Source organism: Xiphophorus couchianus, chromosome 15, assembly GCF_001444195.1.
Source record: "Xiphophorus couchianus chromosome 15, X_couchianus-1.0, whole genome shotgun sequence".
In the NCBI taxonomy this organism is placed as follows: Eukaryota; Metazoa; Chordata; class Actinopteri; order Cyprinodontiformes; family Poeciliidae; genus Xiphophorus; species Xiphophorus couchianus.
The window spans coordinates 2,976,067-2,987,454 of record NC_040242.1 but is presented as its reverse complement, the minus strand read 5'-3'; the positions used below and the strand labels follow the sequence as shown (position 1 = coordinate 2,987,454).

At 36.6% G+C, this 11,388-nt stretch overlaps 1 protein-coding gene and 1 long non-coding RNA gene across 3 annotated transcripts; both read left to right on the top strand.

Moving 5' to 3' along the window:
- The first annotated feature begins 5,528 nt into the window (after nt 1-5,528).
- Nucleotides 5,529-7,742, top strand: LOC114158252 (uncharacterized). 2 transcript variants are annotated; one of them, XM_028039594.1, is made up of 7 exons: nt 5,529-5,653; nt 5,736-6,056; nt 6,158-6,433; nt 6,574-6,606; nt 6,690-6,785; nt 6,883-6,911; nt 7,336-7,742. In XM_028039594.1, exons 1-7 carry the CDS (start codon nt 5,593-5,595, stop codon nt 7,414-7,416), a joined length of 897 nt encoding a protein of 298 aa, XP_027895395.1. In that variant the 5' UTR covers nt 5,529-5,592; the 3' UTR covers nt 7,417-7,742. The 2 variants fall into 2 exon arrangements, with proteins under 2 accessions (XP_027895395.1, XP_027895396.1); XM_028039595.1 differs by having other exon boundaries at nt 5,538-5,653; nt 5,739-6,056.
- Nucleotides 7,743-10,567: 2,825 nt separating this feature from the next.
- Nucleotides 10,568-11,388, top strand: LOC114158818 (uncharacterized). Its single transcript, XR_003598481.1, has 4 exons — nt 10,568-10,825; nt 10,898-10,972; nt 11,056-11,151; nt 11,246-11,388. It is a non-coding gene; the product is annotated as an uncharacterized LOC114158818 (long non-coding RNA).

Here is an 11,388-nt window from a genome sequence, read left to right as displayed (position 1 = left end):
TTGAGGAAAAATAGAAATCTTAAAATAGGTGCAACCTAGGAAAAAAAGAGACCGGTCTAATTAACTCAAATTAGTCTGATTAAAATAACCTAACTAAAGAGCAAAAAGAGTGATATACTTTTTTAAAATTTATTTTAATTTTTTTCCCTTTTCCTCCCCATTTATATTTACATCATTATTAAGAATCTGCAGGGTATTTTTGGTTTCATGTATTGTATTTTATATGTGTGTTTTGCATTCATAAATTGCCGGCCTTTTTCACTTAAAGCAGCAGTCTCTGGTGTTATTATTCTTGCTCCCCACTCCGTAGAGCCTAGAACTGGTCCAGTGGCGCAGTTAGTGGTGTGATACCAGTGCTACACCTGGTTGTTGGACTATATTGTGGATTACTTTCATCATTAAACCATCATCACTAACTTCTACCTGGGTCTACCGCGTTTGCCTCACCACTACACCTGCACTTCATGACACTATAGTCCAAAGACTGCAGGTGGAAATTAGAATTTCTTGCTAGTCTGGTGTAACCTCGATAATCGTGATCGGGTTCTAGCTCAGTTCAACTCAATTCTGCGTTGTGTGAATAAGGGCCAGGAGACAGGATGAGATGAAATGATTTTTATCTGTATGGAACAGAATAACGACTGATCAGAAATCAGGTTCATCACAGCGGATACAGCACCTTACGAGGAATAGCATTTCATGTTAGCATCAAGCTAACATAACATTTGACCAGAGTGTTAAACTCAGTGAACCTACCTTGCGCTCATCTCTCATGAACTGGCAACGAGATATCTGTGTTCAGTATATTTAACACTGCCAACCACCAGGAGGGGGTGCTGTTTCACCCATTACACATGAACCCAAACTTGGAAGTAATGACAAGTGGAATTCTATATATACAACATGAACTATGTTACACTGGCACCGTTCATGTTTTAAAAGGTTAATGAAATGTTGTGTATTGTCTCTGTGTGAAATAAACAGAATGTAAATGGCAGAAGAAACATTTCTCCTCCCAGGCTTCCTAATGTTGCATTGTTAACAGAAACTAACCTGCTTTCCACAGTTAAACCCCCAACTTGCCTTTGGTATCATTACCTTTAAAGATCAATGTGTATTTTATTTACTCACTAAAAACAAGCAAACCTGAAGGTCCAGAAAATGAGAAGAGAGGAAAAAAGTAAAACGGGTTCAGTGTTCAAGTTTGAAATGCAGCAGAAGTTTGTCAAAGGATCAGTGTTACTTAAAAACAACTTTTTGAGCTTTACTTCATGTTAAAGCTCCTCCTTAGATTAGCAGCATCAAAGCTTCTGAGTTTCCACCTCTCAGCTCTCCCCTTGACTTTCCTACTCTGCTCCTTCAGACTAGCAGCAGCAGTTAGCAAACACTTGGTGGAACTGTCCATCTGATGAGCTTATCATATAAGCTACTTCTCAGTGCAGGCATGTAAAAAATGTTGAAAGATTAATAGAGATTCACTGTTTGCTTTCATAAGTTCAAATAGATTATGATTATCTGCTCTTGCTATGAACATTGCTTGGTCTAAATTTGAAAAATGAGATCAGTGAGACTTTTTATGCTGCTAGTGTGTTCATGTGCAACAGCTGGTAACAGAAACTAACACATTTCAACAGAATTAGTCCCATCTTGTTTCCAAACATATCTCTTAAAGCAATTGTTTTATTCTTGCAAGTTTAAAAAAAATGCTTTTGAAATACAGCAGTGTTTTACAGTCTTTTTGATAGGTTTCTAAAAACATGTAGAGACTTAAACAACAAACATCACAAGTGAGAAACGGTGAAGACATTGTGAGGAAATCACCCCTCCTGAAGTTCATAGGTATTTATTTTCAATATGAAGCCATTTTAAACTCGATTCGTTTGCAAACATGAACAGAGCAGAGGCAGATGAGCAAAATGGCTGAAACAGGATGAATACGGTTGTCTTTAATTCTTATGCTTCAGTTTGCAGGTAAGATTAAATTTAATCAACATTAAAGAAAGTTTCATGTTGCTGCTTTCAGTATTTGTGTCCAACTTAAGACTTGTCTAGTCCGTAGCTTCCTGACTGCAGTTGACTCTCGCAAAAGACGTGACTCACTATTTTATGTTTCCTCTGACAAGTTACTCAGGACATAAAAGTTTGTGTTGCATTTAATTTATATACATTTCATTTTAAGAGATCTTAAAACTTGTCTTTTTCTCACAGACTTGGTGTAAGAAAACATTTGATTTGACAAAGTGTGATAGATTTCATTTGTAACAAACTGTTATAAGGAACTAAATGTTAATGAGGAAGTAAATCAAGCAGATTCAGTGTTTCAGTTTGTTTTTAGCTGTGAAGAAAACTTATAAAAGAGCATGTCAGCTGTTTAGATCTGCAGATAAACTATGTAAAAAATGAGTCACACACATAAATTTAACCCCCAATGACTTACGCACACAAATAAATAAAAACTGATTAACGTACTAAACTAACATCCCAGAAAGCACAGAACACAACGACACTACGGCCCATGGATGGGGAGATTAACGAACGATCTTGGACCAGAACTATATTTGTGTTTTGTGGGTTTTCCTTCATGATAAACAACCAAAGCAGCAAAGAAGCAGCACATTCATATTAGTCATGAGGGAGTTAACATGGAGTCTCTCCATTTTTGTTTTCTGTCAGATTCTCATTCAGCAGCTTTAACAATAATAAAGCACAACTCCTCTGAATCAACCAAGACAACTCCAACCAGCAGCGCCTCTAATACAACTGCTTCACAATCCAGGAACATTAAAGGTGGTAATGGATTTTAGCCAGAGTGTCCACTCCTGTTTTTCTAAACCATCTCCATTAATCAGGGGTTTTAATCCTCCACAGGTCAGCTATTATGTTACATCATTATTTCATTTGTTGCAGCAGGGATCATCAACATGAAGAAAACAAGAGGTGAGAGAGATCAAACTATAAACTTTGATTTTTTTATAGTCTCACCGGTAACATCAATGAATCTAGAGTGAACAAATGTAGATTTCAACATTTAAAATGTTAGTTTATTCAGTTTTCTGACATTATTTGTTGTAAAGATATTTTTGAGTGGCTGGTGTAAATTATTTGGTTTATTAATGTTTAATTTATACATTTTATCCTTAAAATCAATACATACCTTTTATTTATTTTACAGTTGTGACTTGTTAGAAGTGATCTCAGTTCAAAAATATAATAAAGTGTGAACAGTTTGTAACACAGACAGTCAAACTCCAGCAAATATGAGCAGGAAGGAGCAGATGATTTACTGACTGCTCACCAGCAGAGATAAAATGGTGGAAGCGAAACGTTGCAGCATGTTTGCATTGATAAGATCAAAATGGCTGCCTTGAGCTGCTATAGCTCTGCTTGTTGGTTCACACCAAAAGAGGAACTGTGAGAAAAGTCTCAGTGAATAACTGCTAAAACACATCGCTATTTTCAACCTTTCAAAATAAGAGTTGAGATGTACTCATCTTTGTTTCACATTTTCAGAAACAAAGCAAATGAAGAAAAACAAAACTGTAAGTATAAAGAATCGTTTACTTTAATACACATCTGTAATTGTGATAATTCAAGATTTAGTTTATTTTTCCTCAGGGGAGTGCAGAAAGAAAGGTTGTAGAAAGAGGGTGAAATACGACTCATTACCTCTCCTTTAACTCACTTTAATTATGTAAATCCTCCATCGGTTGTATTTGTCACTATTGACCCTTTGCAGCTACGTCACCAAACCACGCTGACAGACGTCTGACGTGAGGGACTGGAGTCTAGAACTGAGTGACTCTAATTGTTTTCCCAAAGTGTTTTTGACTATTTAGCCGTAGTTTCTACTTGTTCAAGTTGAGATTATTAGTCTGTCAGTAGCACAATTAGTTGGGGTTCATAGACGGCGGTATCTACAAAAAGTTGGAACTAGATAGCTTAGAAACTGATGTGTTGGTTTGACCAAATCTGCCTGAATTCAGAGCACATGATTCATACCACTATGTGATAAATATGTTTCCCCTTACACAGAGCAGACTTTAAAGGTCAAAGGTCTAGATGCTAGGCCTTTTTCTACTAGCATGGTGAGCCATTTTTTTCTATGGTTACTAAAGATTAGATGCATGCTTTCTCCATAATACAATATTTAATTGCATTTTACTAAACTTATTTATTAAGTATATGAATTCTTCTTACATTGTAAAATGCACCAAAGGCTGTTTGTTCTTACGACTGATTGCTGCTGTCCATCGCCGCAGTATCTCTTCTCATAAACAGGTTTTTGATAATATGACACCTCATCAGCATTTTTACAGTGAAATAAACTAAATAAAAGTGATATTAATTTACCAGCTGACTGTTTTTTGACAGGCTTTACAGGAGTTGATGCACACATAGGTTGTTTTGGAGCAGAGTGGTCTGCTTTCTGCAGAGTGTAACGCCATATACAAAGAGTTCGTAGCTTTTGCTGGACATAATTTTGTTCTTCATGTATCGACATGGGGATATTATGCTAAAACAGACCGACAGAAACAGGACCGACAGAGTGGCCCACAAAGGTAAGTGGCCTACATTATACGCTTTATCAAGCTAGAGAACTCCAAAGCCCTTTACCATACATTCAGTCATTCACCCATTCATATTTTGCATAGTAAATTTATGTTACCTACTGCCAGAGAGAGAGAATAAGACTATAAATTGGACCTCAACCAAAAAATAAAAACTCAAAGTTCAGGGACAGATGTACAAAAAAACAACACAACGTCCTTCACTCTATCTCAGTTTGAACAATAAAATTTATAAAAGAATGACCCACTAAACGTCTGCATCACCCATTCACTCCCAACTTAATCTGATAACAGAAACTAAGATCTTGATGCATGAAGACATGAGCAAGACTGGTTTGGAAGAACTTGACTGGCCTGGACAACTTGAACCCTTTAAAACACCTTGAACTTTAGCAAAAACTGTATGCTAGTATACTGTATGTCTTCTCATCCAACATCAGTGTCCGACCTCACAGCTCTGGAAATACAGCTTTGGAAGAATGATAAAAATAAAAAATAAAATAAAAAAACTTATGGAAAGCCTTTTTGATTCTTGTGTGTTTGAAAGCAGATGAGTGAATACCATTTGCAGATTTTGTTTAATTGGAAACTTTAAGACACACAGAAGTGTTTTTGATGCTAGACATCGCAAGCAAATCACAGCTTTTCCTCTGACATATTCTTGTTCTAAAATATCATCCTCTGCAGATAAAACTGCATAAGGGGGAAATAGGGAACTAACATGTGTCACAACAGTCTGATGTGTGCTTTTGTACTAGCAGTTTATCATATTATAAAAATCACTTATGGAACAGTTGACACTTTTCTCTACTGTTCATATTTGCTACAAATCACCCAGACATGCATGTTTTACCCTGTTGCCATCAACAAAGTGCTCTAAGACTTTCCGAAGGGGAAAAAACAGAGTGAAGTCAGTGAGGAAGTGATACTAGACTTCAGTTTTTTCCACATTAATGCAATATTTTGAAGGCATTGTAGACTGAATCATTTGCAGATGTGACCATGAGAAGAGCAGAGAAGCAGAATGGCTGCAGTTAGATGGATACAAATGTCTTTATTCCTGATGCTGGTGCTTCAGTTTACAGGTAAAGATCATAACATCATGAAGATTCTTACTTTAGCTGAATGCACTTTTTATTTCACGCATTATTTGTCATGTTTTCACAGCAGCCACTAGGAGAGAGCCGTCCTTCTTCACGGTCAGTGCTGGAGATGAAATAACTTTGCATTGTGGGAACAGATCCGAACCTCAGCGTGACGCTGGATCCACTGAGTGGCTCTTCAGTGGCTTCAGATCACCTGAAACTGAGATCCTGGTGAGAGAGATGAGCAGAAACCTGACCAGACGATCTGACAGACTGAGTGTCTCAGCAGACCGTTCTCTGGTCATAAAGACAGTCACAGTGGACGACGTCGGCTTTTACACCTGCAGGAAGAACGTTTCAGGAAAACAAGATGATGCAGATATTTTTCTGTCTGTCATTGACAGTAAGTGTTCAAATTTACCTTATTGAGTTTAAAATAACTGATTAGAACAGCATTTGATGCTAATGTCTCAATTTATTTCCTCACATTTCAACCTTTGCCAGTGGTGGAGCTGAAGGTCAATGGCAAGGTCGTCTTGAACTGTTCTGTGCTGCAGTATGAAGACTGCAGATACGTGGTGGAGTGGTTGTATGACGGTGAAAAGGAAATATTGTCAGACATTGAAATTTCACCACCTTCCTGCTCAGCCACCATGACGCTTTCAACATCCGGGCGTCAGCAGAAGCCATACGAGTCTCTGACCTGTAAAGTCACCAACACTTACACTGAAAAAGTGGAACATTTCCGCTACAAATGTCCACCTCCTGTCAAGAAAACAGGTAAGTCTGCTGCCTTCCTTCTCCTCTCTGTTATCCTGAACTGGCAGTGCAGAGCTGCAGTTTTCTGGCTGATCACCAATCTTTAAAAAGCCAAATCCACTGGAACATATTCTAATTCCAGCATTTTTTCATCGCTGCAGATGCAATTAAGAAAAATCCACCAGAACAACAAGGTAGACATAAACATCTTTGCCTGATTCCACTCATTCATGGATATTCACCTGAGCTGTGTCTCTAATGATATATTTATGTTTAGACTTTCCATACTTGCTGAGAGGAATCGTTGTGTCTGTGGGTTTGGCAGTTCTCATGATATCTGTTATTACAGTTAACATATTAACAAAAACTAAAGGTGAGAACATTTACATTTCACAGAAAAACAATATCAATGTTTTTTATACTTTAAACTAAAGTCCTGTCTGCTCTTCATGTGTTTTTCATTCTTTCAGCAAACAAATCAGAGACGAATGACGACACTGTAAGTTTAAATACTGGACAGTGAAATGATAGATGTACCGAAATAGTTTATTGTATTTTAATTTTTATAGAGTATCAGTTCACTTTGAGGTGTTTGAGTAGAGCTGTGTTCTGAACTTTAGCTGTGACATCATGAAATGTTTTATTGCATCAGCATAATTTAAAAACAGAATAACCAGAAGTTAGCCATAGCATTATGACCACTCACAAGCTGTATTAAAATCATTGGATATCTTGTTACAGTGATACAGGAAAGTTTGTTGCTGAAATAAAAGACTTGGAAAAAAAATTAATAAAAATAAAAGAGAAAAAACAGAAGATTTCAGTGACTTGGTGACAGACTCAAACACATTTGACCCATTTATACTGCAATTCACTGAGTGATGGTCTCAGTTTTAATATTCTCTGTTCTTTGTTTTCCACAGACACTTGACAACAAAGAAGATGAAAGTATAGTGATGTACGAAAATATTATAGTGCTTTCTGCGTCAGACAGACTCCAGTAATCAGCAAACTCAAACTCAGGTTTGAGTTTGCATGTTTTGCACTTGGTGATGAATTTCTCCTCTGGAAACTTTTCCTGGAGGAAATATTTTCTGAAACTGTGCTGGAACCATAACGTTTGGACTCAGAGTTTATGAAAATAAAGGTGGAGGAAATAACTTCCAGAAAGCAGCAGAACCAGAAGAAAAATGTGACTAAAAGAGTGACACATTATTGTTATAATTTTTTGTGGATTGATGCTCTGGCTGAATATTCACAGCTTTTCTACTCTTTGATTTTTGTATCGTTCTTTACAACTTTTGTGTTTATTAAATCCTTGCAAAGAGAAGTTGAAATCTTTTTTTCCACATATCCTTTATTTGTCTTGTAAACTTGCTGAAGTGCTCCAAAGAGGGGAATAAAACACAATACTAACCGAGCATTTTTAAACTGCAGTGTTCAGTATTTTCCAGGCATAAAGGGTCTTTTTTTTTTACTAGAATAAAATAACTAAATTAAGTTAAGAAAATGGGGAATGTGTCAAAAATAATTAAATAAATGAATGATTCAAAGCAACACTCTGGGTATATTTTTGATGAGGGAATGACAATATATGATATAAATTTTAAAAAATGATATTACATAAAACGTACTGACTGTTACAGCTGGAAATATTTTTTTTAGTAGCTGAGGTTATTTTAAAACCTAAAATTAAGAAAATCCAACTGCAGGATACAACTGAAACTGTAATAAATACAAGATTGGTTTTTAAGTTCTTGTAATAAAGGTCAACAGTTTGTTAGAATTATTCAGTCATTGGTTTATTCAGTTAAATGTTTAAAATTGTTGTATATGCTTTGCACGTGAGAGATGGGTTTGGAATCAACAGCAACATTATTATCAACCAATCACAAGCAATTTAATATGTTTAAGGATCAGCAAAGTTAACATGATGAAGTTAAAACTGCATATTAGAAAGAGGAACAAAGAGAACTGAAGTGAGATTTTCCACAGCATGGCTGCGGGGGCCACATGATCTGGTCTGAGTATTTCAGAAACTGAAGAGCTAATCTGGATTTTCATCTACAGCCATCTTTTGGTTTTAGAGAGTAGCATTTAAAAAGATAAAATATCTAGTGAGCAGCAGTTGCATGGATGAAAATGTGAGAGAAATGGCCTGACTGGTTTCAGAAGATGTGCGAATGGAAGATGAGAAATACTTCCACTTTCTTCAGCTGTCAACATTTTCTGCATTCATATTTTGCATGTGTAAACAGCTTACATCATGTAACTTATAAAATGCTGGTCCTTTGGAATTAAAGTGCATTTCTTAATTCCAGTCTGCTGATTTTAGCTCAGTGGGCTGCACAGTGGTGCAGTTGTAGCACTGTTGCCCTGGGTTCGATTCCCGACCCGGGGTCTTTCTGCATGTTCTCCCTGTGCATGCCTGGGTTCTCTCCGGGTACTCCGGCTTCCTCCCACAGTCCAAAAACATGACTGTTAGGTTAATTGGTCTCTAAATTCTCCCTAGTGTGTGTGTGAATGGTTGTTTGTCCTTTATGTCTCTGTGTTGCCCTGCGACAGACTGGCCACCTGTCCAGGTGACCCCGCCTCTCGCCCGGAGCATTAGCTGGAGAGGCACCAGCACCTCCTGACCCCACTAGGGTATTAGAAAATGGATGATTTTACTTCAATTTTATTATTTTTGTGAATAATTAATCATTTGTATTAATTTTATTCATTTATTGAATTACTAAGGAACAGAGACGTTAATTTAATAAACATTATCCTAATGTTCTTTTCTTCCTATGCATGTTTTGAAGTGTCATCACTGGTCATAATGGTGAGAGAGAAAAGATGTCAAACAACAGAACCAACTACAAACCCAGTTTAACCCAAATATGTGTTTTGATGTACATTTTGTGACCTAAACTGACCACTCAGACAAAAGGTAGTGAACATCATCCTGGTGAGTTGTCATGGAAACTTTAATGACATCAATCAATGTGTGAACCACAAATGCTCCTGTTATATCTCCTCTACTGCTGATGTCACATTCTCAGAATAACGTTTCCTCTTCAGTTCTCAGGAAAAAATTACCTGAGAGTTCAAATAAGGAAGCAACAGACGTCAGAGGAGAAACGTCTTGGTTGTGTTCGGTATTATTACTGTTTCAGCGAACATCAAGAGAATAATTCTGGTGAGTTTACTCTTCACTCTTACAATTACCTTTAAATATAACAAAGAATATTTACATCGTCTCTGTCCTCGGTTCTGTTGCTGATCAAGGTTATGCTTCCTGGGTTTAGAGTCAGAGCAAAAATACTGACCGAAAATGCCTTTAACATAAAAGTTATTTTTATTTGCTCTCTCTTCTAGTGACAACATAATTGGTATTGCATAAACCTCTGCAACTATTTGACCAAATTAAAAAAGACGAAAAATACAAGAAAGGAAATTAGGCCACTATAAAGGAGTAAATGTTTGAGAGGAAACCGCATTAGAGACGGAAACATCTGTGAAAATAACTGACAGGAGGAAAAAAAGCAAAATGGCTGCCTTCAGATGCATTAACATTTCTTTCCTTCTGATTTTGATACTTCTGTCTAAAGGTTAGTATCAAATTACACAGAGATTCTTCCTCTAACAAAAACAACCATCTTTTACTTTAGCAGTATACATTTAAATGAGCCATTACTTGATACTTTTTTGAACATTTAATTTCCCATTTTAACAGCACAATCTGAGACCTTCCTTACTGTCAGAGTGGGAAATGAAATCACGATGCCTTGTGGAAACAGGACAGACACTGAAGATAAATCTGATCAAACTTGCTGGATCTTCAATAATCGGAGGGACAGAAAAGAAACAAAACTGGTTGAACTGCCAAATTCTCACAGAGAAATAAAAACTATATCAGACAGACTGAGTGTTACAGAAAACGTTTCTCTGCATCTACATAACGTCACAGAGGTTGATGGCGGTCGGTATGACTGTCAGTGGACCACATCAGGACAACAGCAACACTTTGTAGCATATCTGTCTATAATTAATAGTGAGTATTTACACCATGTAAATTAAAAACTGAAATTTAAATATTACAGTACTCATGTAATTAATACTGTATCTTCTCTCATCTTTCTCTCCTAATATCTCTATTCTCTCCAGTGATTGAGCTGAAGAATCCAGATACAGTCACTCTGTTCTGCTCTGTGTTGGAATATGATGACTGTCGACATGAGGTGAAGTGGCTTTATGAGAGGAAACGGGAAAAACCCTCAGATATGAAAATATACCAACATTCCTGCTCTGCCACTGTGGCATTTCCAACATCTCATCAGAAATTAGACATTTATCCGTCTCTAACATGTAAAGTCACAAGCTCAGTCACTAAAGCAGTTCAGCTGATCCCCTTCAGTCTTCAGTCCTCAGGTAAGGAAGTGAGTTTCCACTGCTGTAAAGTTAACAGGAAGCAGATTTTTACTGCTGCTTTCTTTGAACTAGATGTGACCCAGTCAACACCAACAGCAACACATCACTGGACATCTGCAGGGAGCAACAAGGAAGTTAAACAACAAGGTAGAGTTTTCATTTTTCAAGACTGGGAATATAATTATCTTCTAATTCAGAATAAAGGGAAAATGTTATTTTCCTGCTTTCAGATATTTTCAGTTTGTTGAGATGGATCGTTGTGTCTGCGGCTTTAGCAGCTCTGGTAATATCGGTCGTTATTCTCAACCTGTGGTTGAAAACTAAAGGTGAGAAAGTTCACAGATGAAGCTTAATACATTAAACATTGTGTGATATACGGACAATTTCTTTTGAAGCTCAAATAAAATCTTTTTTTTTTAGGAAATAAAAAACAAAATGAGCAAAACCTGGTAAGTATAATAACTACATATTTAAACGAGTATGTTGCTGTTTAGTTTAGTAAGAAGTGGATGTTTTAAAGTTTGTTTTTATATAAAAACTTATTTTTTCTCTGAAGCTGAGTA